Genomic DNA, 26,416 nt, shown 5'->3' on the forward strand with positions numbered 1-26,416 from the left:
AGATTTTGTCAACTTATTAATAAAAATTTATAGTGGGGCACAAGCTTATGTGAAAATCAGATCATGTCTATCCTCACCACTAGAAATCCTCAAGGGAACTAGACATGGTTGTCCTCTGTCACCATTATTGTTTGCTCTTTCATTGGAACCTTTTGTTACATATATCAGAAACAAGCAAAATATAAAAAGGCTTTCAAATTAATAAGGACTATTGTCCTAAGATACAATTACTTGCTGATGATATGTTGTTAACGTTGGGTGATATTGATGGTTCTTTGCATGATGTTATAAATACTGTACGCAAGTTTGAAAGAATTTCAGGGCTTAAATTTAATAATAAAAAATCCAAAACATTACTAATTAAGAAAAATGATCAACAAAAACCTAAGAGAGAATAGCCTGTTTAACTGGAAGAATGATGTATTAGAATATTTGGGTGTCAGTATAAAGAGTACATGGAAAGAGTCTGTTAAACTAAACTACAATAATTTAACAACCACCATTTGTGAACTAATCAAAAGATAGAATAAAATGTTCTTCACAACGGAGGATAGGCTCTCTTTAATTAAAATGATAATTTTACCTAATTTTTTGTTTTATATACAGTCATTGATACTACCACCTCCCAATTATTTAAAAAAATTAGATTCCGTGCTACTTAAATTTTTATGGTTCCCCTTAAAACCTAGGCTTGCATATAAATGGCACATTAGAGCTTGGAACAGTAATGGGATAGCATTCCCTAGCTTAGATCTTTATTCCAAATCAGTTATAATTAATGTAATATTACACTGGAACTCACCTACCTATATATCTGGCTGGAAAATAATACATGAGATTAATATAACTGATGTCAGAACTATAGAAAATCAATTTAAGGAACAATACAGAATAAGTAGAGTTCATTGGCTTTTACATTTGTTTATTTAATAAGAAGTTTGATAATTTTTCTTATGACATTAATCAAATATTTAATAACTGTAAAAATATAATTGATTGTAATTACAACATTAAACAATTCTTGTTTCTTATATTCCCTATAGCATACTCCCCTGATTGCCTAGATTCTTTCAACATCAATGCGATGCAAAAATGAAAGGAAAATAACTTGATATTCTGGCATCAGTTTATTGAAAGTAAGAGTATTAAACCACTAAACTTTCTTCTATGTAGTTTTGATAATAGTCAAGACAGTTGGTTGTTTATACACTCATTACGGCAGTTTATAGAAAACAAAATGAGAGTATCAATCAACCTAGAGACTGAATCTATACGTAGTTTGATTCAGCTTTTCATTAGGTGTCTTGAAAAGACAGATGATCAAAAATTAAGTATCTTACCTATCTATAAGATATAAAAAACTGTGGTGGTGTTGCTGTGGTAGTGTTGTCGCCTCACAGTAAGACGTTGTCCTGTTCGATTCTCAGCTAAAGCGTCTTCTGTGTGGAGACATGCATGAATGGGCGTACCTTTGTTGAAGGTTGTGCATCAGGGCTGGCAACTCGGCACATAAAAATCTACTGCCAATCATTAGCGGACCGGAGTTACGCTGTGGCGACCCCTAACCAGGAAAAGCCAAAAGACACAACAACAACCTATCTATAAGAAACTAAGAGAAGACACTCTAAAGTTTGACTCAGATTTTTGGAATTAATATGTAAATATTAATGGAGAACAAATATCTGATGAATCCAAAAACCTGTTATTGAAATCTACGTATGGTACATTTTCTTTATTATATTGGAGATTGTATACATGGAAATTTAAGAATAGGAGTTTTTATACTCCACATAAAATAAATCTTATACTCAAAAACAGTGAAAGTAAATGTTGGAAATGTGATTAATTACTAGAGGCCAAGTGGGTTCACATGTTTATTGAATGTAGAAATGTTGTTCAATACTGGAAAGACTTTAGATATTTTGTAAATGCTTTATGGTCTGATAACTGTCATATTTCTAACTTACTAATCCTATTCAATGTTCCTATACCTAATGTAATAGCTAAATCTCAGATTCAGTTACTCTGGTCAATTCTTGCAATTGCCAGAAAAATTATTGCTCTGAACTGGAAAAGTAAACAAGATTTGATGTTTAAAGAATTTATTAATTTAACAAGAGTTGCTTGTAAAAAAAAATTGCAAACCATTTGTTAAAGAACTTATAACATTACTCATAAAAAATAGCATGGCAAAAATTAGAAAACCTATTAAACAAATACTGATAACTTCTCATGGATAAAATGGTTGTTTATCATGGATGAATGTAAATATTGTAAATACTTTTGTTATTGTTTTATTGTATTTGTTATATGTACATTTGCATATGTTTATAATGAAAACAAAATAAAAATGTTTTTGGAAAGGTAAAAACAGTTGTTGCATATGAAATAGGTGGAAGCAGGAAGGATAAGGGAATACGTTTTCATGTATAGTCAGTAAAGAAATGTTTGGTCCTATATTGAATGTGCAGTATTTGGAGTGATTTATGGCTGTGTACTGAGTCTAGATATCAAATGTCAGTTGACCATCAATCTTTAGTCTTTGTCATTTGGATAGGGAGACAACTTCAATTGTAGTGCAATTCATTGATATGACAGAGACGTTAATGTTGGTATTGTGAAGGGATTTGGGGATAAATGTATAACTTTTTTGTTGTTGAGTACAAGATTTGAATCTTCAAGCAAAGTTTTGACAGATTTGAAGGAATATTGAGTGACCGCCTGAAGTTCAGGAATTTATTTGGCATTACAAATGGCATTAGATTTATCTGCATATTCAGTCATGGTGGTATTATTGGAATGTACATACAGATCATAAATTAAAATTTTGAATAATAGGTTCACAGGTTAGTACTAGGCTAACTGCCCTTGTGAGCCATTGTAAGCCTAGCTAATTATCCCTTGTGAGAGTCAAATCCTGCACCTTGTGTTTGTAAGGTAAACACCTTAACCATTAGGCCACCCTCCCAACCCCAATGATTAAGCCTTGTGGTACTCCAAGGAAGGAAGAAAGGAACATGTGGTCTATTGCTGTTTTATACTTTGACTCTTATTGGACGGGTAAGAGAGAAACCATGAGATAGAGTCAGAAGACAGTCCTAGGAGATAGTGTTTGTGTAGCAATTTGTGATGTGAGATAGTGGTGAATCCTTCTGATATAGCAAGGAGAATGGAATAATTATGTTGTTATTATTTCTGTAGTAGTAGATAACATTAATGAAAGATAGAAAGGCACTATCTGTACTATATGATGGATGAAAACCGTGCTGAGTTGAGGACAGGAAATTATTTGATAGGAGATAATGAAGTATCTGGGAGTGACTACATTTCCCAACTATCTTAGACAGTGTAGATAGAATAGGTATGGATTTGACATTGTTCAGTTCATTGGAAGAGCCACCTTTATGTAATGGAATGATATATGATTGTTTGTAGATATTAGGGATATACCGCTCTTGCATGACGCTATTGATGAGAATGGATAGTGGATAGGCTATGTAGATGCTAATTTGAGGTATTCTGAGGCATACCTCTGGGCAGATTGTCTGGGCCAAGCATTGTGGGACGTAACTCAAGGATGTATGACAGAATTTTAGAAGTAGGAATGGATAGATCAGATAAACACTTATGGTTTGTGGTATGTGATGGGATAAAATACCACTACAATATTTTCTAAATGCTGTCTACATCATCTAATTTGAAAGTGCAAAGAATCCATTGAAATTCATCTGCAGCCTGTATTGCACAATTGTTATATTATGTGGTTTATTGTTGTAAAGCTGTACAAAGAGTTCTGAAACCACCAATGTTGAGAAAGAATGTATACCCATGTACCTCTTACCATCAGACGTCCAAACTTGGTGACACAGCAAAAAATAAGTAGAGAAAAAGGTTCCATATTGTGTACAACATTTAAAATACTATTAACTTAGAAAGTTGATTGAAAAAGAGTATGTGAATTAACATGTATTTCCTGATTTATAGGTTCATAGGTTCTATTTAAACGTATAGCCAAGGAGACCCTTAATAAGCTCAGTCATATCACCTATAACAATATCCAGCATTCAGAAGACTTTCTCTACATATCCCTGGTGAAAATTTGCCATCACCCATCCTGTCATCCAGACTAGTTTTAAAATTTGCCAGGGGAAGTACTCAGCTTGCTAGGTAAGAACAGTCTGTTCCAGAAATGTGAAATAAACTGGGCAAGGTATCTTTCACACTGTGTGGTGTTGTTGATGTGGTACTACAGGTTTAGGCCTCTTGAGCAGATGTTTGCTTTACCACTGGTTCTGTTTAGGTGAAGGAGTTTAAAGAGTGGTGCGTAATCCATAGTACTGAAGGCTGAGCAGAGATCACCCCTCAGAAGTCTGACAGTGAGTAGTGGATGAGAATTTAGTCTATCAGAATAGCTAATGGTATTAAGACCTAAGATATTTTTGCTGAGGAAATGTTGAGATGTCTCAAGCTAGGTTAGGTGCTTAGTAAGTTGTCTGATCTCAAGAAGAGTGGTGTGAGGGGGGAAAGACGAGAAAGAAGGGAGGAGAAGTGGAGTGAAGTTGGAAGAGAATTTGTTCTAAGCAATATTAGCAATGTCCTTGGGGTCAAATTAGAAGGCACCACAGGAGATGTTCAGTATAGAATTGTTGGTTACTTCTAAGCTTCCTAACATAGCTGAAGAAGGACCTATAGTTGCCTTTTTGAATTAGTTGTAATCCTAAGTTCATAGCTGGCCTTGCATTTCTTAATGTTAAGTTTGAGAGACTTTACTTGCCCATTTTAAATATCTATTATTATGATGAGCAGACATATTTTAGTGATAGCCAGGATCTTTTTCTTTTTATCACAGAGTTTGCTGATATGGTAGTTCCACCACATGGACTTGCCATTCTGCTTCCACCAGATTGATATGGATTGCTCAATGCATCTACTCAAGATGGAGTAAAATTCAGAGAAGGCACCAGCCTCAGTGACAAGGATTTTTGAGGAGCTACAGCATTTGTGATTACCAATAAGACCAATAAATAACTTATTTGGATGTAATCCCTGAATATAGAGGAGATATTGGGGTCATAAAGCAGGTTTTCATAGAGAATATCACAGCAAGATGATCAGGTTTGATTAGGGAGAAGGAAACTAATAGGGTGGTACAATTGGGATAAATGTTCATCAGGATAATATCAAGAAAATAAACAAGTTCAGAGATCTCTGGGGATATTTGTTGTGGTAGTATCAGTTTATGTGTTAATGTGCAGACATTTGAAGTCAACCATAAGAAAGGAATTTAGTTTGATTGTTAACTTTACATATTGGTGAAGGTATTCTGAATAAATTAAAATAATTTTGTAACTGCAATAATGATCAACATTTAGTGATGATTATCAGTATTTACTAACAGCAATCCACAACTTTTTTTTAAATCCAGTTTTAGAACAGATGGAGCAAACTTCTGTACAGAATTGAGGCATTTCCAGAAACACTGGGGACGGATGAGGAGTACACTAGACAGCATCCCTCTTATAATTTACTTTTCATGTGCTGCACACTCATCTATTAAAAAGGAATATAATCACAGAGCTGCAAGAAAATTGGGAAGCCCAACTGCTACTCTCTCAGGAACAATCATCAACTCTACTGATAGAGAAAGTAAAAAAAAAATATGCATCATCAGCGATGTTGTGTGGGCAGTTTAGTATTTTAATTTCACTAGCAAATTTGTTCACTGTATACCCGACCTTGTCTCTCTCTGATGGAGTGTTTGTATAGATGAATGCAACTGCTTTAGAGAAAAGTTAACTATTACTACAAAAGACCAATGTCTAATAGTTTTGCAAACACTACAACAGAGATGCCAAGTCAGGCATATAATTAATGAATCATCTGCAGAAATTTGAAAACTCATGCAGTGGGTAAGTCTTCTAGTGGCATATGCTTTATAAGAAAGTGTAGACAGAAATTATGGAAAAAAGCATTTTTCTTACTCATAGCATTATAAATAGTACTACCATGGCTCACCTGGTGGTATGTATACAATGGGAGAAGAACAAGGGAATTTTTTTTTGCATAATCCCGATTTCCAGGGCAGTTACCAATTAAGAACTTTCTCTTGGAAATCTCCAGTTAGTGTTTCCCTTTTATTGGTTTTGGTTCAGTTAGCAAAGTGTCCTCCACATCTAGCATTTCTCATTTAATTATCTGTTATTTGGTCTGATTACTTGTTTATGCCAAAAAAATTCTATTTCCATGGGTAGTCACTACTTATAAGAATACTGTTGGTCTATCAATTTACTTCAGTTAATATGATCAGTTTTTAATTGCCTTGGTTTGCTTTACTGAAATGAGACAATTGTGCAGCACTCCTAAAGGTGAAGCTTGTGAGAGTAGCCACTTGGTGGTGTGAACACTGGTTCTGAGTGATAGTCACCATTGATGTGAAACCCCAATGCCATACGCAAAATGGGGAAAAAGGGGGTCGATGCTGATGCTAAACTGGTTTGCTACAAGTTACCCTTAAGAAAGCAATGTGACTAGATGGGCCTAGAAGAATAAATAAGTGTATCTTAAAAAATAACACTTGGCATTGTAGTACTACTCTGACTAATCTGCAGCTGTGATATTCTGCTTTCTGTTTTATCAGATGGAACACACATTTTAACAATAGAAAACTATTCTGCAGTAATAACCACTATTTTAATATTTCAATTGAAGATGAGGCATTTTGCATTGTACTTTAAGCTAGTAGATATACCTTAATAAAATTTACGTTAACATTACTGTACCAGAGCAGAATGATTCTGCTTTGTAAACAGTCTGATTTGTCTTTTCTTCTTTTTTTTCGGTCTCATCGTTGGCCTAATGTTTTTACTCCTTAACCAGTCAGGATTCAGAATTTCTGAATACTGTTTGTTACGGATTAATACTGCAACCTGTGCTCAGTATGCTTTCTCCATGCCGACAACATTCTTTTATAAATCTCTTCTTAAAGCCACATGTAATGAAAATGGCTGTTTGTACACCGTTTCCACTTGATAATAAACAGTTACCCATTTACAACAGGGCTGATAACCAGAATGACCTGGGAGATGGGGAATGGACTTAAAAGCTCTTCTTGTCTAATTTACAGTTTAACTACAGCATAGGTCTGAACTGGACAAAATGTCTTGCTGCAGAGGATCCAGTCTTGTGTTTATTCAGCTGTAACAATAAAGGAGCACATAAACTAAAACCAACAATGAAGATGGTGCAAAGGACACCAACATGAATGCAAACCAACTGAGAGGCCAGCAGTTAAGACAGCTAAGGTTTCTAAAATACCCACTTGTTTATATGGCGGTCCTCCCACAATCAGGCATAGGTGGGGCAGAACAAAGATAAGACAGGATGCATTGTAGGTATTTGTTCTGTACATGTCAGCTGATAGGAACAGTCGAGCCCCATTCAATTTTACAGAGGGGCACAGAGGAGTTCTCCATAGTCTTGTCTTCTTCTCTGAATAAGTAAACCTTCAAATTCCTGTCAAAATGAACAAAACTGTACAGAATGTCTTTTAATTGACCTAGAAGAATATGAAAACCAGTCTGTCACATAACCTTTCATAAAGCTGTTGTTAGAGAAATAAGTTAAAGGTTTAAAACAAAGGCATGGATGCACTTCTTTGAAACAAACATCCTACTTACAGCTGCAAATCAAAGACACATCTATTGTATTTAATTCAGTACAGAGAGTTAAAACCTGTGACATTACTGTCAGCCCATAGCTATGCTACGTATTTCTTGTCTTGGGCTGTAAGAATCCCTGCACACCTATTTATTTCTTAACTACAAAAGCAAATAATTAGTAGAGGATAGAGAGAGATTATATTTAGCTTCTTAAACAAAGAAGATCCTGAATTTCACATTCACCATTCAATACAGCTTATCCTCTGGTTAGACCTTGCTAAAAAACAAACAAACAAACAAACGAAAAAATGAATTTTTTCATAGACAGTTACTGGGTAAAACGACCAGTGCTGGTAAGAGTAATTTTACATTAAACACAGTACAACACTAATGAGACTCTTATAGAGGTTAGGGAGTATGGAAGAAAGCTGAGTGGAAGCCATGTCAGTAAAAACAAATTATTTATATAAGACAAAAAAGAAAAAAAAAATGTTCATGCAACCAGTTTCATGAAAACAATGGTATTTATCAATCAGCAACACATTTTATCATACAGCTTTTACATAATAACCGTATTTATGATGCTCTTTGATTTTTCAGTTTAGTTACTTCAGAAAATGATAAAACAAATTTTAGCTTATATTATCATTAAAAATTCACATAATTAAAGATGGCACCTAATCACGATGTTCACAAATCTCTTTGACTGGGGTTCTTGTTGACATGCTTGGTTTATAGTCTGGGTGTACTGCAGTAGAATGGATTTGACCTAAGTGTCACAGCAAACAGCATAAAGCACTGTTTTAAAAATATTCAAATATTTGAGTAGTGGGCATGACACAAGATGTGAAGACTTCAAAGTCCATATCATAGTTGAGTTATAAGACAGAAGGAAATTATAAAACAAGACAAAAAGGTATTCTGAAAATCTTGTAATGTAAACATTATTGCTGAAAAAGTGGCAACTAGCAAAAGCTACTGCTTTATTCATTACCAGACATATGAAAATTAACTGAAAGGAGACACAATCAAAATGGGATTATTTTACGTGTATGCTCTACATAATGGACCTGGCAGGAAGTAATGCAATGCATCAAGAGCCATTTAGGCATTTTTACCAACCCAAAGATTACTGTTGTCTATATAAGTTTCTTCATTACATCACCACCACCACTGCAGCAACCATCTAAATGCTAAGTCAAGAACGGGACAATACTTCAAAGACTGATCCAAGTCAAGGTCCGCTTATATTCTGAAGGGTAAGAGTGTCAATTGCAGCTGTAAGTCCAGCATTCCAAACATACAACTTCAGCTCTTTGCAGTATTCAAATAATTATGATATGTATTTACAAATTTGAGTCTGATACAAGTTGCCTGAAAGGAAAGGAGTTATAAGCACTCTCAGTTACATGAGAAAGCAACAAAATGCAGTCTAAAAGTGTCTGCTTTTTAAGGAGGGCCTTTCATAAAAAACTGTGGAGCTCTTCTTAGCTGAATGAACATCTGTTGCAAAAGGCAAGTTATTCTTTAAGCAAATTCAGTTCCTGACAATAACGATGATGATGATAACAGCAATGTCAACAATGAAGAGGAAGAAAAGAAGGCTATGCTTGTTTTATACAATGGATCCCTTGGAGGAGGACAAGTGTATCGACTGGATCCGTGCAGCGAGTGTCCTTTCCAAATCCTGCATAACATCTGGACTTCCTGGTTCCCCATTCTTGCTATCATATAAGAGTTGCTTGAAACTCTCATTCTCGATGAGAACGACCATATTCTTAAGGAAATAGCCTTCACAATAAGAGCATAATTCAGTGGCTCCCAAGAACTGTGGAGATACAAAGTCAAGAAATGTATCAATATACCACAGATTACAGACTTTAATTTTACTTCAACTAATGTGCACAATTTCTTTGTATTTTTAATTACACTACACCATAATTTAAAAACTGAGGAAATGAATTACAGATCAGTCTGGGACACCAGAAAGGCCAGTTATATAGAAAGTGAGATGAAGCATTTGACAGTGTATAAAGATGCTGGTGGGAGAGGGGGGGTGTTAATGAACTAGCAAAAAGGAAACCATTAGAAGAAGAAGAGTACAGGCTTTACCCTTTGGGTCACAATCTACTGTTTGCCCGCATATGTGTGAAAGTAGTTTTGTGTGTGTACATGTATATGCATCTGTGTGTTTGTGTGTAACCATGAGCTGTATTTTGTGTGTGTGTGTGTGTGTGTGTGTGTCTGTGTGCATGTGGATGAGTGCATGAGAGTGGATGTCTGTCGATGTGGGTGCATGTCTGCATCTATGTGTGCACTTAAGTGTGTGCGTGTGTGTGTGTGTGTGTGTGTGTGTGTGTGTGTCTATGTGTATATCACAGAAACAAAAATGTCAGACAGTCTTCAGAATTTCTGTTTGAAAGGATGTCTAGATGTCTTTGATGCATCCTTCACCTTAACTGCTGAGTAATAGTGAACCATGAGCCCCTTACAGTATTTGGACCAGTGTGTCCACAAGCCCCTAGAGGCTCCACAAAGCTGCATGGACACAGACTGCCAGGCATGGAAGACAGCTGCCACTGACATGGGATCCGGTCTGATGCCACTTTGTACACCCCACTCTACTTACCTGGGTCATTCTGAAGTTAAAAACTATGGATTGGCATCTGTTGTGAGTGAGAGGGAGATGAAAAAAATACAACATGAGGAGGTACAGAATTATGTCCAAAGTATAACTATACAGTTGGGGATTTCAGTTCAAAATGAACTTCCTATAAATGCTTTGTAGAAAACCTTGCATAAAGAAGTATGTCTAACTATATAAACATGCCTTTAACAGCAGATAAGACCCCTTTGCTTACCTCCTCCAAAACAGGCTCTCATTATATTATCATGTAGTGCAATATAAACCAAACGATGACCCTGAGTATGCACCATACCCCTGTCCTTGCTCAGTAACGTCACCCATATTGCTTTTTACCTTGCATTTACATCCACATAGTGTACAGGACTTAAAAAAATAATTTAATTTAAAACCACATGGCGTACATTCCTTCAAAAGGCATTTGTTCTCTACTATCATACCTCTGTACGGTATTATATTCATAAACTATTCTTCACAACATCTTCTCTCTCTCATTTTCATGGTCCAGTTTAGTGACTTACTGGTTATTTGCACATTTTGAAATGCTATAATTGTACTTGTTGCAATGACATTTATACAGGTGATGCTACATTTACACATCCTATAACTAATGAGACATTTACCATGAGAACAATTACTGCTTGTAATGAGGAGAGAGTAGTATATTTGGCTACTTGTGTGTGTTGCACCTCATTCTATGTTGGCAAAACTATAAGAAAATTGAGGGAGAGAATGGTGGAACACAGGTCTGAAATCAGGAGGAAGTTGCCCACCAATGCCTTAAGTAAGCATATATTGGATGAAGGTGTGGGACATACTTTTAGATTTAGGGTCCTTTGTAAGGTAGAGGTAGGTCTGAGGAAGGGTGACATTAATAATTTATTGGAATTGAAAGAACTAGAATGGATTATTAGACTTCAAGCTGATGTAGCCCCAGGCCTAAATAATTCAGTTAGTCTAAAGCCCGTTCTGGCTAAAAGACAGAGAGAAGTTTTATAAGTTTAAGTTTTAATTATTAATTATTAATTTTTAAGTATGGTGCATGTGATTTCATATGAAACAGTATAAAATTGTTTATTTATAAAAATATATATGCTTTATAGATGTGATTTTTATGTGCTACTTTGCATATATTTATTGATTCATTGTAGCTTTAAATTTTTATTGTTAGGTGGGTTGGGTTGAAGCATGTGACTTTATGTTCTCCTATTTAAATGGTGATTTTTTTATATGTTAAGTTATACTGATGAAGGGTGTAGACCCGAAAGCTTTATTTAATAAAGATCCTGGTGTATATTTCCTTGTTTTATTCAAGCAGTTGCAGCAACACCTATTGCTGAATTTGGTATTTGCACATTTTACCATGACTTGCAAGGGTTAAAAAGTATATACTATAGGAAATGAATCAGACTAATAAAAGATGTTAAGGTCAAAAATATGAATCAAACAATGATATGAACATTACTGTAGCCATGCATATAGGGAACAACCTGCACAGAGTTAGCCTCACATTTAGTAGCAGATCCCAGACTTGTTTTTTTTTCCAACACCCACTACCTGACAGCTGCTTAAGGGATTCATATTATCAACATCTTTTTTGTCTCCATGTCAGTTTTTTAAAAACCTTTATTAAATTATCACTTAAGACAGACAAATATATACATCAATATAAAAGAAAACAAACCACATTCATTTTTCCATTTACATACATTATACATCACATATATTCTTATTTATAACTATCATCAGTCCAGCATTACTTAAATTGCTCAAATCCTGCCTTTCCTTAAACCTCTCTCCTCCTCATTAACATTATTATGTATTTTCTCCACAATTTCCATTTATTTCTATGTAATTTGCTGATTTTCTTTTCTAAAGATCCATCCAGTTTTTTCATATCTGTTGCAATATTCAGTACTTCAAATACAGTTGGTTTAGACTTTGGCTTCCATTTTCTAATAACTGCCTTTTTGTTAGCCACCAGAATTAAGCTTAACAAGGCCTTACTATGTCTAGGCAATTCTGGTCCAGTTTCCCAGCTCAAAAGAATAGGTTCATAGGTTTATAGGTGTGTACTAGGCTAATGGCCCTGGAGTCTTTACAAACCGAGCCCATAGAAGTGCCCAGGCATTGTGCCACCCAACATTAGTTCCCAGTGCCTCTATCAAGTACAGCCACTGGAGTGATCCCCAGTGTGAACTTTCTATTACCCATCCACTCATTAAGATTTCTCTTGAAGTGGTCAGCGAGGTGCTCTGTTTGACATGTATGGAAGTCTGTTCCAGAGCATGGGCAGTCTCTGGGTGAGGAAACTGTCCCTCCAGCATGTTCTGTTGATTGTGGTAATGAGGTTGAGGTCTCTGGAGTGCATGGTGTAGAGGGATTGGGATTTCTTTAGACGTAGCATTTCTAACAGAGTCAGACATGGCTTTGTAAGTCAAGCAGAGATCACCAATAAGTAAAAGATATGAGACAGAAAAGAGCTGGAGTCAGTCCATGTAGGACATGTGTTTAATGCCTATGATCCCCTTTGTGAGGTACTTCTGTGGTCTCCCCAGCTGTTGCAGGTGACTAATGAGGTGGGTCCCCTTCACATGGTCGACATTTCAGAATGTCAAAGACCATATGGCCGAGACCATATGATCAACATTCGAAATGCCGACCATGTGGAACTGACATCTCTGTACAGTGCAGAATGGAAGGAGTATTTAAGTTCTAGGTGGTGTGGGTGGTGGACCCCCCCCCCCATGGTGGGGTGCAAGGCCTTGCAGTGTGAAGGTAAGATTTTGTTGTGTTTTTTTTTTCAATGGTCGACATTTCGAATGTCGGTCATATGGTCTTCGACATTCTGAAATGTCGACCATATGAAGTAGATCCAGTGAGGTACATGCCAAATGGGGTATTACACTCGATGATTGGTCTAATGAGGGAAAAGTAGCAAGAGACGATGACCTCTTTCTTCCTGGATGCAAAACCCTTGATAATGAGATGTGCCACATAGAAGGACTTTCTGACCACAGTGGCAATGTGGTGGTCGAAGGAGAGGTTACTGTCAACCTGCATCCCCAGATCTTCTATAATGCCTTCAGTGTTCAGTGGACTCCCACTGATGTGGTAGTTAGTGGGAACTGAGTTTTTACCAAAGGGGATGACAGCTCATTTTTTGACATTAAGCTTAAGGCCATGGTTTCGACTCCAGTCATTGGTCTCAGTGAGGCCTTTCTGTAGGATGTCTGCATCAGTTGAGGAGTTAATAATGGTTCCCAGCTTGCAGTCGTATGTGAACTTGGTTAGCCAGATTCCCTTTGTGTTGGGCTGGACTTCTGAGAAGTAGATGCCGAACAGGAGAGGACCCAGGACCAATCCCTGTGGGACTCCACTTGTGACTGGTCAGCAGTTTGACTTGGAGTCCGCTACTTTCACACTGTGTGTTCTATCTATGAGCCAATTTGCAACCACCCCCAGTGATATAGGGGTTGATGCCTAATTTGGTGAGTTTATCAATAATTCCTGAGTGAGGAATGGTATCAAAGGCCTTGGCCAGATCGAGGTAGGCTATATGCACTGCCTTACCTTCATCCACAGCCCTGGTGACTGACTCAAAGAAGTAAACCAGGTTGAGCAGGCATGATGTCCCTTTCATAAAGCCAAATTGCATGGGGTCTAGAGTTTGAAGATTTCCTATATCTCTGTTAATCAGGTCCATGATGATGTGCTCCATGGCTTTACATATCAGACTCATCAGGCTAATGGGGTGATAATTCCCAGGGTCTGTAGTTGTTCCCCCTTTATGGAGAGGGATAAATGTAGCAGTGCACTATTCGGTAGGGACAAAGCCTGAAGTGAGGCTGTGACTGAACAGGTAACACAGATGTGGTGCCAGTTCACGTCATGTAGAACACAGCCAGGGATATTATTGGGTCCCATGGAAGCTGTATTCTTGGCCTTGGACAACGCAGCTTTAACCTGTGCTGCAGTAATGCTGGGTGCCTGACATTCTTCCGGGAATTTCCTTAGTTACACCAATTTGCTTCTCCAATAACACTGACACAGTACTCTGTAGGGAATTTTTAAATCTGCCAGCTCCTTACACTCCCAAACTATATGTTCCCAGTTATCACTTTCTTTCCCATCATACCTCCAACATTTGCCTTCAACCTGAGGAAAAATTCTTTGACGTTTGCTGGGAGTATAAAAACACCTATACAAACACTTCCAAGCAAAAATCCTAAACCTTCTTGACTTTGTTGCATACTTGGGAGCCATACAGATCTCCTTCCATTGCTCCCTTGTAAATGCTCATCCATTCTCTCTTCCCAGTCTTTTCTAACCTCTTCTGATTAATTCTTATAGATACTGTGCAATATCTTAAGTGCCCTAATAATTATTCTTTTTTTAAAAGCAGCTTCTCTTCTAGATTCAACTAAAAACTCTAACAGAACAGGTCTTTTACTTACAATTTTCCTTTCCTTTCTCTGTACTCTGATATCAAGTTCTGGTAGAGAAGGAAGTCTCTAGCCTCCAGTCCAAATGTCTTCTTGGCCATCTCCCATTCGATTTACTTTCTCTCTCTAGTTACTTGCTCCCAATACATTGGTTCCTTTGCCAGTTTTTTTTCCAGTAAATTCTATCCATCCCTTGCTTACTCTCTGTACCTCTACTTGCAGTCTTCCCTATTGGAAAAATCACCTTTCTCCATTCTCATGGTGGCTTAGTTCTTAAAAATACTTTCTGCTACTTTATGAATATAATATTCTGTATGGCTGTGATTATTCTCCTTAAGACACTTCATTCAAAATCCCACTCTGTCCTTATTTTTTGAAATCCTTCCCTCCCACTTAATCATTATCCTTTCCACTTTGAATTATAACTTACTGCATTATGTAAATGAGCCTTAATTGTGTAGCTTTAAAATTTCCCTACTAATCAGGTAGTCATAAACCACCTTCATCTACTGGAAGAGTCAACTTATTCCACTTAACTCTTGCCCTCTTCCTAGTCAAGATAAATTCCTTCAATTCTTTATAAATTATTGTCCACAACTTCTTCTCTGGTTGATAAAAAAGATGCTAGACATGTATATAAAATGAAAGATACTAAAAACGTTTTCACTGCTTGTATCTTACCATCAGTATTAATAAAAAAGAGCTTTAGTTTCTCTGTTTTTATATTGTCTTTTGTTTCATCTCTTCCCACATATCGTTAGCTGCCATAAAAGAAGCATTTTTACTCCATAATCCTAAATGCTTCATCTTATCCTGTCCCATACATATGGGTATTGCTGAACCAATTCATGTGTGGGTACATAATTTATAGCTACAGCCTTTGTCTTATCCTCATTAATTTTATAACCCCAAAAGACTTGAAACTATCTTAAAATGTTCCACAGCACTGAGATGCCCTTTTCTGGCTTTATCAGGTACAAAATGAATTCCTCTGCAAAGAAAGCCAACTTTTCTTGATTACCACACCAGTTGCATTCTTAAATTTCTGAGTCCCTTATTTTCTTTGCCAGTGGGTCTAAATATAAAGAAAATAGCAAAGGGAAAAGAGGACACCTCTGCCTGGCTCCTCTGCTCAGATACAATTTATCAGAGAAGAACCCTCCCACTTTAATTATTGCCTTTGATCCTTCATATATCCTCCCAATTAGCCTTATTAATGTGTCAGGGAATATAAATGATTCCATTGTCCTACTCATAAATTCATAAATTACCAGCTTACTTTGTCAAATGCTTTCTCTGTATCAAAACCCACCAACAACAGCTATATTTTCTTTTACTCTGCTTCCCTCTGGATCATCATTTAATTACTAATGATGTTGAATGTTCACCTCCCCACAACAAAACCACATTGATCCATATATATCAATTTTGGCAACACCTTTGCCTTTGCCATTTTTATACCTAGTACAGCCATAAACACTTTATAATCATGGTTTAAAATTGAAATGGGTCTATATTTTTATTTATTTTTCCCTTGCTGACAGGGTTAGTCCCACTAGACCAGTAGCCTCTTTTCAGGATAAACTGGAGGTGGAATTTATACTACTAGGAGAAAATTGGGCAGAGCATCGATAAACTTCCCCTACTGGCTAAGCTGTACTCTTGATTGGCTTTGTGTGAGTATGTACACGTGTCCTGTTCCTAGCGCAGTGGTGGTTAGGAAGACAATGTATGAGATGAAGGCAATGTCTGTTAGAGCAGAGGTGAACTAGATAATAGTTTAGAGGATATGGAACTTGTTCAGATGAATTTATTTGAGCCAATGGAAAATATAGAAAAAGAAGAATGTATTGTTTCAACCCTCCAGTTGGGAGGGTTGTGGGATGATATACTAAATTGATTGTCTAAATGAGACAGAAAATTATGTCTCATGGGGGGCATAATGGAGAGGATTCATGGAGAAGAAGTGGAAGTATCCTTAAAATGGAAGGTTCACCCAAAAGAAAAATGTACACAAAGACAGTGGTTAGCCAAAGTGGAGAGCAGAAAGAGAAGAAAAAAGAAGGCAATACTAAAATAAGGTTTGTTGTAAGAATACAAAGTAAAAGGAATATAGAAATGAACAGATATGTGGTATAGCACATAGTCATACTTCCTTTGGGTAACGGAATATACAAGATAAGAGCCTTTATTTTGATCAACAAAGAGCCAGTTTGTGACATTATTTTTGAGACTGCTCAAAGTATGGGAACATTTTTGTGTGAATATGAGAAAAAACAGAATGACAATCCATGGAATGAATATGTAGTGAAAGCCTTTTTCTGAGAAACAAAAAAGAAAATACACATATAATTTCAGACAGAAGTTGAAAGAGAGACTTTAAAAAGCAATTAAAAACATATGTAAAGAAATGGCGGACATTTCTGAAGTTTTTGATAATTGGGGATTATGGACTGGAAGTTGGGATTGTAATGTTGTTTTGAAAATGGAAAATGAAAAAATACCTATCCCAAACAATAAAACTGTTGAAGGTAATATGAATGTGGTAAAATAATGGGGAGAACCAAGAGCATGTTATTTATTTATTTGTTTATTTATTTATTGATTTTTATGATAGAGAGTAACACTTGGTAAATAATTGTGATAAAAGGAAATGTCACATATGTGGGAAAATGGACATGATGTAAAGAAATGTGAACATGAATGTTATAAATGTGAAAAAACTGGACATGCATGGATGGATAATATAGAAAATGACAATGAAGCAGATAGTGAAAATAAGATGCATGATAAAGAATAAAATTAAGAAGAAATAAAAATAATAACAGAATAATTTAGAAAAAGAAAAATATGGTGATAAAAAAGAGGAAGAAGAGCTAGAAATAGATTCTGAAGTTAGAGATGAGGAAGACAGTTGGAAAGTGGCAAAATGCAAAATAATTATTTGGTAAAAGACTTAGAGATAGAAAAATGAAATTTAAAAGTATAAACTCTAAAGAAAAAAAGAAAGGAAATAGCTGAATAACAATATATTTAAAATATAAACATCATTAGAAGAGGATGATTTCCCTTAAACTAAGGAATAAGGAAACTAAAATTTAAGGATTATTCCAGTAAATATTAATAGTATACAATATAACTAGAACAATGATGCTAGAATAGTGCAAAAATGTGATGTAGACATAATAGTTTTAGAAGATACAAGATTCTTAAATGAAGAAAGAATACAAACAGAAAAAATATGGAATGGAAAAATACTATAGAATTTTGGCAATGGATGGTGTTCAGGAATAGATATTCTATGTAGAATGGCAGTGAAAATTCTAGATGTAATATTAGTTAAGGTGGAGAGATTTACTAATGTAGATTTAAAGAACAGGAAATAGTTTATAGATTTATAGCTATATAAAAATATATAAGAAAAATGAGAGAAGTCATGAAATGTGGTAAGTTGGTAATATGGAATAGAGAAGTAGAGACATATAGAACAGGCACTCTAAAATTTGAAATTGATTACTTCATAATGTGTGAATGCATAAATATAGTGGAAGGAGATTAAACTGTAACAGAATTTAGAAATCATGTGGCTATATGGATATAAATAAATACAAATATAGAACAGATTAAAGTAGGTAAGAGTATTAAAAGAATAAATGATGAAAAGGTAGGGAATGACAAAGGTGATAATAACATGATTATGGAGAGATCATATTACTATGAGGGAGTTTTACAATAATTAGTGTGAATGTTTTTTTAAAGAAAATACATAAGATGTTTTTACAATAGCAAAATAAGACAAGAAACATGGGAAAGTAAGAATATATTTAAACATGCAAGGATGAGTTTGAAAATTTAGAAGGAATACTATGATAAAGAGAAAGAATTGTTCAAAGGAACTTATGAGAAAATTAAAGAATCTGTACATAAACAAAACTATTTATTACAAGGTAAAAAGGAGATATCAGCATATATAAGTAAAATAGTAAAAGAGAAGAGCAGTGCAATGAGAAAAATGAAGGACAAATATGGCAAATTAAGAAGAAGTCAGTCTTAAATTATGGAAATTGTAATAAAGGATATAAAAGAAATGTTTAGAACAAGGAGAGAGAGAGAGTATAATAAACATCAAAATTAAAAAAAGAATTCAGAACAAATGAATAAGGACATTGAAAAAGAAATTACTTTGGATGAATTAGATAAAGTATTTAAACATTTCAATACAGCTTCAGCTATAGGCCTTGATAGAATTGGATTTGAAATGTTTAAATTCCTTAGAAGAATGGCAAAAAAATATTTGTTACCCATCTTAAATGAAAGGTTGAATGATGGGTTTAAGAATAAGATGTGTGGTGGGGTATTAAAGTTTATATGGAATAAAGGAGTAAAAGTAGACACAAGACCTGAAGACCAATGATGTTAAATAATACAGACTACAAGATATTTATGAAAATAATACAAAAAGACTTGAAAATAAGATGACATACATTATGGAAGAGAGTTTATATGGAATAAAAAAGAAAAGGATGTCAACAATTATTACTGATAATAAGAGAAATAGTAGATGATATTTTAGAAAGAAAAGATAATTTAAAACCTATGGTAGATGTTGTTATTAAAACATCTGATTCTGTTGAACATGAAATATTATGGACATAATGAAATAATTTTAGTATTTCTATGTCAACTTACAGGTATAATAAAATAAAGTTTTGGTAAATGGGCAGATAAGTAAAGAAATACAATGGTAAAGGTATAAGACAAGGATGTCCTATGAGTAGAATTTTATTGTTTTAGCCATGAGTGTTGCAGTTGGCGAGATTAATATTGAAATGAATAATGTGAACTATCTTATGCACAAAGATGTAGAAATTCTGGTATTAGTAGCATATGCAGATAATATAATTATAATAACCAAAATCAGTATAGTGATGAAAGAAGTGATATTTTATGTAATTGATTGTTTGAAAGGAATGAATGGAATACGTCTGACATTTTTAATCAAACATAAAAGTAAAGAAATGGGAGAGGCAGGAATAACAGCAAATATTCAATTTACAACAAAAGATTTTAATGCGTTGGTTATAAAGTTTGGTGAAGAAATGAATAATGCATAATGGGAAACACTATTAAAAGAATTAAAAGAAATGTTTCTATTATGAAAAACATATAGCCTTATGTACAAGAAAAAATGTATTGATGGGTAAAATTATCTATCAAGTATGTTTATGATTCCAATAACGCATGAGAAACATTTGCTAGAAATATTTTTACATTTATATAGGGTTCTAGATTAAATCCAGTTAAAAAGAGAGTATTACATATGAACAGAAAGGAAGGAGGATTAGGTTTGGTAAATCCAGTGGTTTGTGCAGTGTCCTTGAATTTGTATAAAGTATCAAAATGGATAAATGATAAGAATGAGAAATTAGTTTCAAAAATATTTAATTATAGGTAGGAAGATTATTGGAAAATAAGTAATAAAAGAATAAAAAAGTTTTAATGGGGATTAGAGAATTATTAACAAAAAATAACAATGTGGAAAATAAAGATTGATGAAATAGAATGTAACCAAAATACATGGTACAAAAACATAAAACAATACTGTTGCATTCATCCATGGGGGAGTCTAGCACAGGAAAGCATTAAAACAATTAAAGTAAGAAATAAATGGTGTAGTAAAATGTGTGAATCTCAATATTTCCTACGGAGATTAAGGATACAAAATTATCGGTAGAAGGTAATATGGCATCTAAAAGGAAAATTAAGGAATTTGTTTATATTGTGGTGAAGAAGAAACCACTGAACACGCTTTCTTGAAATATATGAGAGTTAAAAATGGTGGGACAAATTATGTGATGAGGATTTCTTTGAATATTTAAAAAATAGTAAATATATAAATATGGAGATGATTGCATATCGACATTATCAGAATATATGTAAAGAATCAAAAATAAGAATAGATAAAAATCATTTTATTTAATATGGGTAATATGGAATGAGAGAATAATGAAATCATTTTTAATGGAAAATAGTTATTGTTAACATTACTGAGAAAGATTAGATAGTGGTTATGGAAAAAAGTGGAGTCTGATTTAAATAAGAATCTAAAAATATGAGAAAAATTAATAATCCGTATGCATAAATAGGAATGTGTATATAATTACTTAACCCTGTAAATAAGTAAATATTGTAAATGAGTTGTCATGCATATAAGCTATCATGTAAATACAATGTAAATAAAGGACCCCTATACTTTTTGTTAAGTGCCATGGGATCTTTTACATCCACCTGAACACCCACCATCTCTGGCAGATGGGGCTTCCATTTAACATCTCATCCAAAGGACAACACACTCCAGAGTGCAGCACCCCACTTATGCTGCACTGCAGTGTCAGCAAGCTACCTCGCTGGAGTGGGAATAGAAGCCACAGCTTTCTACACCAAAGATGAGTATACTACCTGTTGCACCAGTGGCTAGATCTGACAGGTCTTTACCATTGTTATGTATTAGAGCCACCACAGCTTTTTTCCAGGATGTTGGTGCTTACCCTACTTTTAAAATACTGTTAAACAAAACTTTCCAGATCTTTATCACTTTCTTCCCTCCTAACTTCCAAATGTCGAAAGGAATACCATCTGTTACTAGAGGCTTCCCTGCAAAATTGATTATACATCACTGTTTTTATCTCATCTTCTGCTATCTTAACTGTTAATTGTTGAGCTTCATCTACCTCTAACCTTGGCATAATTAAACCTTCCATAGATATTTCCATTTGTGCTCTTTCTTTGTTTCCACAATTCTCTGCTTACTACAAACTTTCATAAAATCCCAGAAAAATCTTTAATACTTCTACAGGATCTCTGGTTATTTTTCTTGTTATAGACTCTCTAAGTAAGACAACAACCCTTTCCACTTTCTGTTGCTTAAGTTGTTGTGCTAAAATTTTTGTGCTCTGGATTTATTATCAAAAATACTTATTTGACAGCAATCTCTCTAAACTTGTGCATATTATCCAGATACTCTTTTATTTTCTATTAAACACTCTGCAGTTGTATCTCTTCTTGTTCTTTGAGATTCTCCTTATTCTTCAGTAGTTTAACCTTTGTCAGCCCCTCTAAATAGTTTTATTATGTCTTAACCATGTCTTTCTCTTTCATTTCTACCCTGTTTTAACTCCATATTAATTTTATTCCATTCACTAGCTACAACTTCTGAAGAAACTTATATCTTCATTGGTTCATATGTTCATAGATAAGAATCAGACTAGCTGTCCTTGTGGGCCATTTCAAGTATATCCAATTTCCTTTTTTATGCTTGAAATAACCTATCCCATTTGGTATGGACTGGCCTCACCCATCCAATGGTTGATAATTATATATTACTCCTAATGAGAATAACTGGGATCATACCATAGATAACTGGTGGGGATCCATGCATGGATTAAATCATCTTCCTTAACTTCCACTACCCATTCCTTAAACTCCTCTCTTTTTAACAGGTAGGTGGGAAAGCACAGGCGCCTCATTTTTACTTCACTCTCATGTATTTTTATCTTAGTTTTTTAATGATGCATGATCTGAAATAGTTATTACATGTGTGTCAAAGCTTTCAATTAAATTTACCTGGTCCTGAGAAATATGATTTTTATCTAGTCTAGCTGAGTTATTGTATATTGGGGAATAATATGTAAATTCTCTCCAAGTTTCTACTACTGATTTCACACATTTCTTACCAAATATGTTCATACATGTCTTCAGAAATCTACCATTTTTTGTTACATTTTCTCTTCTAGGTTCCCCAGGTACATTCTTACTGTTGCAAATCAAGTCCAGTCCCCACCAATAAGTAATATTCCCTGCTGAAAACTGATTATTTCTCTTAAAAGTTTCTTAAGCTTCATAATAGCAGCTTTTGGTGGAGTATAAATACATATCAGCTCCATGTCAATAGCCTCTTACTACCAAAACTCTACCATTATTATCTTTTTTAGTCTTCTACCACTATTGTTGCACCTCTACAAATTACTGTAATTACTTCCCTTTTCCTTTGTCCCTAACACTCACTTAAATATCCATCCTGAAATCCTTTTTTATCAAATTCACAGACTCATTTCTTTTCAAATGTCTCTTGCAGCATTGCTATTTGCACTCTGAATTTCTTAATATAATTCCAAACTATTTCCTTTTGGTCTATACCTGTAAGGCCATTTACAGTCCAAGATAATATGGATAGTGTAGCCATTATGGTAAGAAGTTATTGTTTCTACCCACTATACATGACAGTTTTTTAATGCATATTTCCAACTTTTGTGTTAAATGTACACACTAATGTTTGGCAGGCTGATCTTTTATACAGTTGTTTTTTCTCATCTATGTTTGAACCTATGCCACATTTTCAAGACTTTTTGTTTTGATGAAAACTCACAAACAAAAAAAAAAAATAAGAACATTTCCAGAATACCCCCATAACCAATTAATGTAGAAAAAACACACAAAATTATATACATCTTCAAAAAGTGAAGTTTAACCCTCCAGATAGGAAAGATTACCCCAAATCAACAGCAGCACACATAGGCATTACCTAACCTAAAATTAAGGTTATTCATGCTAAAGCACATGCTACAGCCTATACTCCCACTTAAATTGTTTGGTGTCTTTTCTTTTCTTATCCCTATTCCTCTCTCGGATGCAAAAAGCAACTTGTATACTTTCAGAAAACCTTAACTTTTAGCCCTAAGAAAAAGTGAACTGGCTATCTTTAAATAAAATTAAATTATATGCTGTTCTATTAAATGTATTAAATTACTAAAGCTGCTAGGGAAGCTGTTGTCTTTAAATCACTTCAAATAATTTCAAAACTTATTTTTCACTGAACTGCTTGCCCTTGTACCTTTAAATTTTGCATTTCCCTCAGCAAAGAATGCTCAGATCTCTCAAGATTAATAGATTGTACCTGCAGACAACTCAACTCCATGGAAATATAGTCAGCAATGAGAAAAAAGCAGCTAATAACTCTGCATATGCATGATGGAATTGTTGTCAGTTTCACTCAGCACAGAACATACGTCTGCTTTCAGCTGCAGACTTCTTGACTCCTACTGAACATTTGCTAAGGGAGAAAAACAAACTAATATCATTGCATATGCAACAAACTTACCACTTTTCATAACTTTCATCACTTTGTCTTATTTTTCAAGACTGTGAACTTACAAAAATACTTGTTTATAGATTAAGCTAAGGCCATTAATCCAGACAGTCAGCATTGGGAGAATTAGAAAAGACATCTCGCTAGCACATTAATATAATCAGTGCACATTTACCCCACCCCCACCCCTGCAGCCCAAGATCACAGCATATTAACCTAAGCTTGCTTTTGTCCAGCCTTTATTCTCATATTACAGTGTAAAGCCTATACTTACTACAAAAAATGTACATGTTTACTTTAATATCTTGATCACATACAACAATCACTGAAAAGACTCCCCAATTCCTACATTTAAAATACTCCTGACGACATACTACACAAAACTGCTTTACTATATAACATGCAGTTTATATCATGAAATGCTTTATACAAATACTATTAAGAACAAAAATGTTTTGTTTACAGTTATTTTTCCTTTTAATGACCAACTAAACATTAATGGCATAAAGTGGGGTATATGCTTTACAGTCTATGCACAAGTTTAACAAAATCGACAAAAGCCCAGTCTTTGTCAGACACTTTTTTTCTTGCAAAACCATATTTCACAAATTTGATTGTTGCTGTATAATCTCACATTTATTCACTAATTTTAGTGTTGCTAGTCTTCATCCTGTTCATCTCCATCTCCCAACACCACACTCTGGTTCAAATCCAAGGTACTAATGCTTTTTTTCTAATTAACTGCTTTTTTCTGTTCCCAAGTATTTTCCTTAAGAAGACTGGTAGATATTTCACTGGCAAAGCATCTCTATCAGCTTTATTTTCAGAAGAATGAAAAATAGAGTCTCCTTCTGTTTGATGGCTCACTTATTCTGAATATTGCTGAATACAGCACCTAAAATCTCATACCTGCATCTTGATATTCCCTGATAGCTGGGATAAATTTGCTTCTCTTCTGTCTGGTGTACAGTGAATAATCATTTCCCTCAAACACTCTGCTGTTTCCAATTTTTGATACTTTTTCCTCCTGCCACAGTTTTATTCAGACCAACACTTTCTGCTGGTATGATTGCATCTACACTAATACAGGTCTTAGCTGTTTTCTCATGGCCAAGTTGGGAGCATACACTCTATGTACCTTTTCAATGAACAAATCCTGCTTTGGAATAGCAGTCCAGTTGCTTATTTGTGCTTTTTCATAAAATTAATGCAGTCTGTTTCTTCCAGTTTCTCATGTACAGCAGAAAATCTCAGGTTTTATCTGTGTTCTCTACCTTCTAACTCTACCATTTTAAACAGCTCTTCTTGAGAAGTCTTATAGTTAGCAAGCCTTGTCTTCATTTCAACTTCTCATTTTTGCAGTTTTATCAGTTCATCTGAATAGTTAGTTAAAGCTTCTTCTATTTTTTTCAGCCTTCTGTTATTTGAGTTGATATACTCCTTCAATGTTTCATTAATTTCAATCAACTTTGAGCACATTTGATTTATTTTTCCACTTCTTTTTTGGTGAAAAGCTTCAGGATTCTTTCCAGTCAGTGTCTTCTCTTCACCTTTTCTAGTTGATTTTATTTTAGGTTCTCTAAATTTCCTCTTTACTGTTGTCCAGACAGTGTACTTACTAGCAAGCAACTGAATTTTTCTCAGACTTGAAGAATTGCTAGTTCTTATTTCTCAGTTTCTTTTTTCACAATGGAAGAACTTTAAGTTGTTGATCAGTGTGCAGTCATCTTAGAAGTCCATCTCCATGTCACTTTTGGGTGATATCACAAGATGGTAGGCATTGAGGTTTTACTGATGTGCACGTGCAATACGCAGATGTGCTTGTTCATCTTTCATAGCCAAACAACAGACACATCTGATGATGACACCTAACATTTCAACATGAAAAATGGAAAACTTCCATTTGAATGATGTTTGTCTGCTGGAAACAGAAAGTTTTGTCTGAAGAAGACTGACCATGGCTTTGCAGACTACCCTAAATTTTTAAGAAGCTAGCAAATGTTTAACAGCAGCATGCCACAAAAATATGTGACAAAATACATGGACATTCAGTCCTGAAAAATTGGATGTGTTCCATCGCCAGATTTATGTTTCACTAACTTTGCAACCTTACCTTGATGAAACATGTAAAAACTAAACCCTAAGGGTTTTATCAACTTTGTTGCATGACCTCGTGGCCTTGCATTTAAATTAGTACAGTGTATTTACCTGGAGCTCTCTTTGATGTACATTTTGTCAAATGCAGCCTCTACAGAATGTGGAAGTACATTATAGTGAATAGGGCTACCATGCAAATATGTAAAACATTTTCACTACATGACCTCTATTACCTATCAGTCCATTGTCATATGACATTCAAGATTTGCTTCCAGATCCTTAAAAGTCAATATAATCAAAATTACAGTTCCTTCTTCTTCTTCTTCTTCTTTTGGCTGCTCCCATTAGGGGTTGCCACAGCAGATCAACTGTTTCCATTTCTTCCTGTCCTCTGCATCTTGCTCTGTCACACCAGCTACCTGCATGT

At 34.8% G+C, this 26,416-nt stretch overlaps 1 protein-coding gene across 1 annotated transcript in view; it reads right to left on the reverse strand.

Moving 5' to 3' along the window:
- Positions 1 to 8,163: 8,163 nt before the first annotated feature.
- The window catches only part of BTBD11 (BTB domain containing 11), a 602,423-nt gene continuing 584,170 nt past the window's right edge, over positions 8,164 to 26,416 (reverse strand). The window contains exon 16 of the mRNA XM_044087588.1: positions 8,164 to 9,486. Within this exon, the coding sequence (XP_043943523.1) occupies positions 9,274 to 9,486 (213 nt within the window). The 3' untranslated portion in view covers positions 8,164 to 9,273. The remainder of the gene's footprint in view (positions 9,487 to 26,416) is intronic.

The sequence above is a fragment of the Protopterus annectens genome, chromosome 11.part0 (assembly GCF_019279795.1).
Source record: "Protopterus annectens isolate FY-2018-M chromosome 11.part0, PAN1.0, whole genome shotgun sequence".
Taxonomy (NCBI): domain Eukaryota; kingdom Metazoa; phylum Chordata; order Ceratodontiformes; family Protopteridae; genus Protopterus; species Protopterus annectens.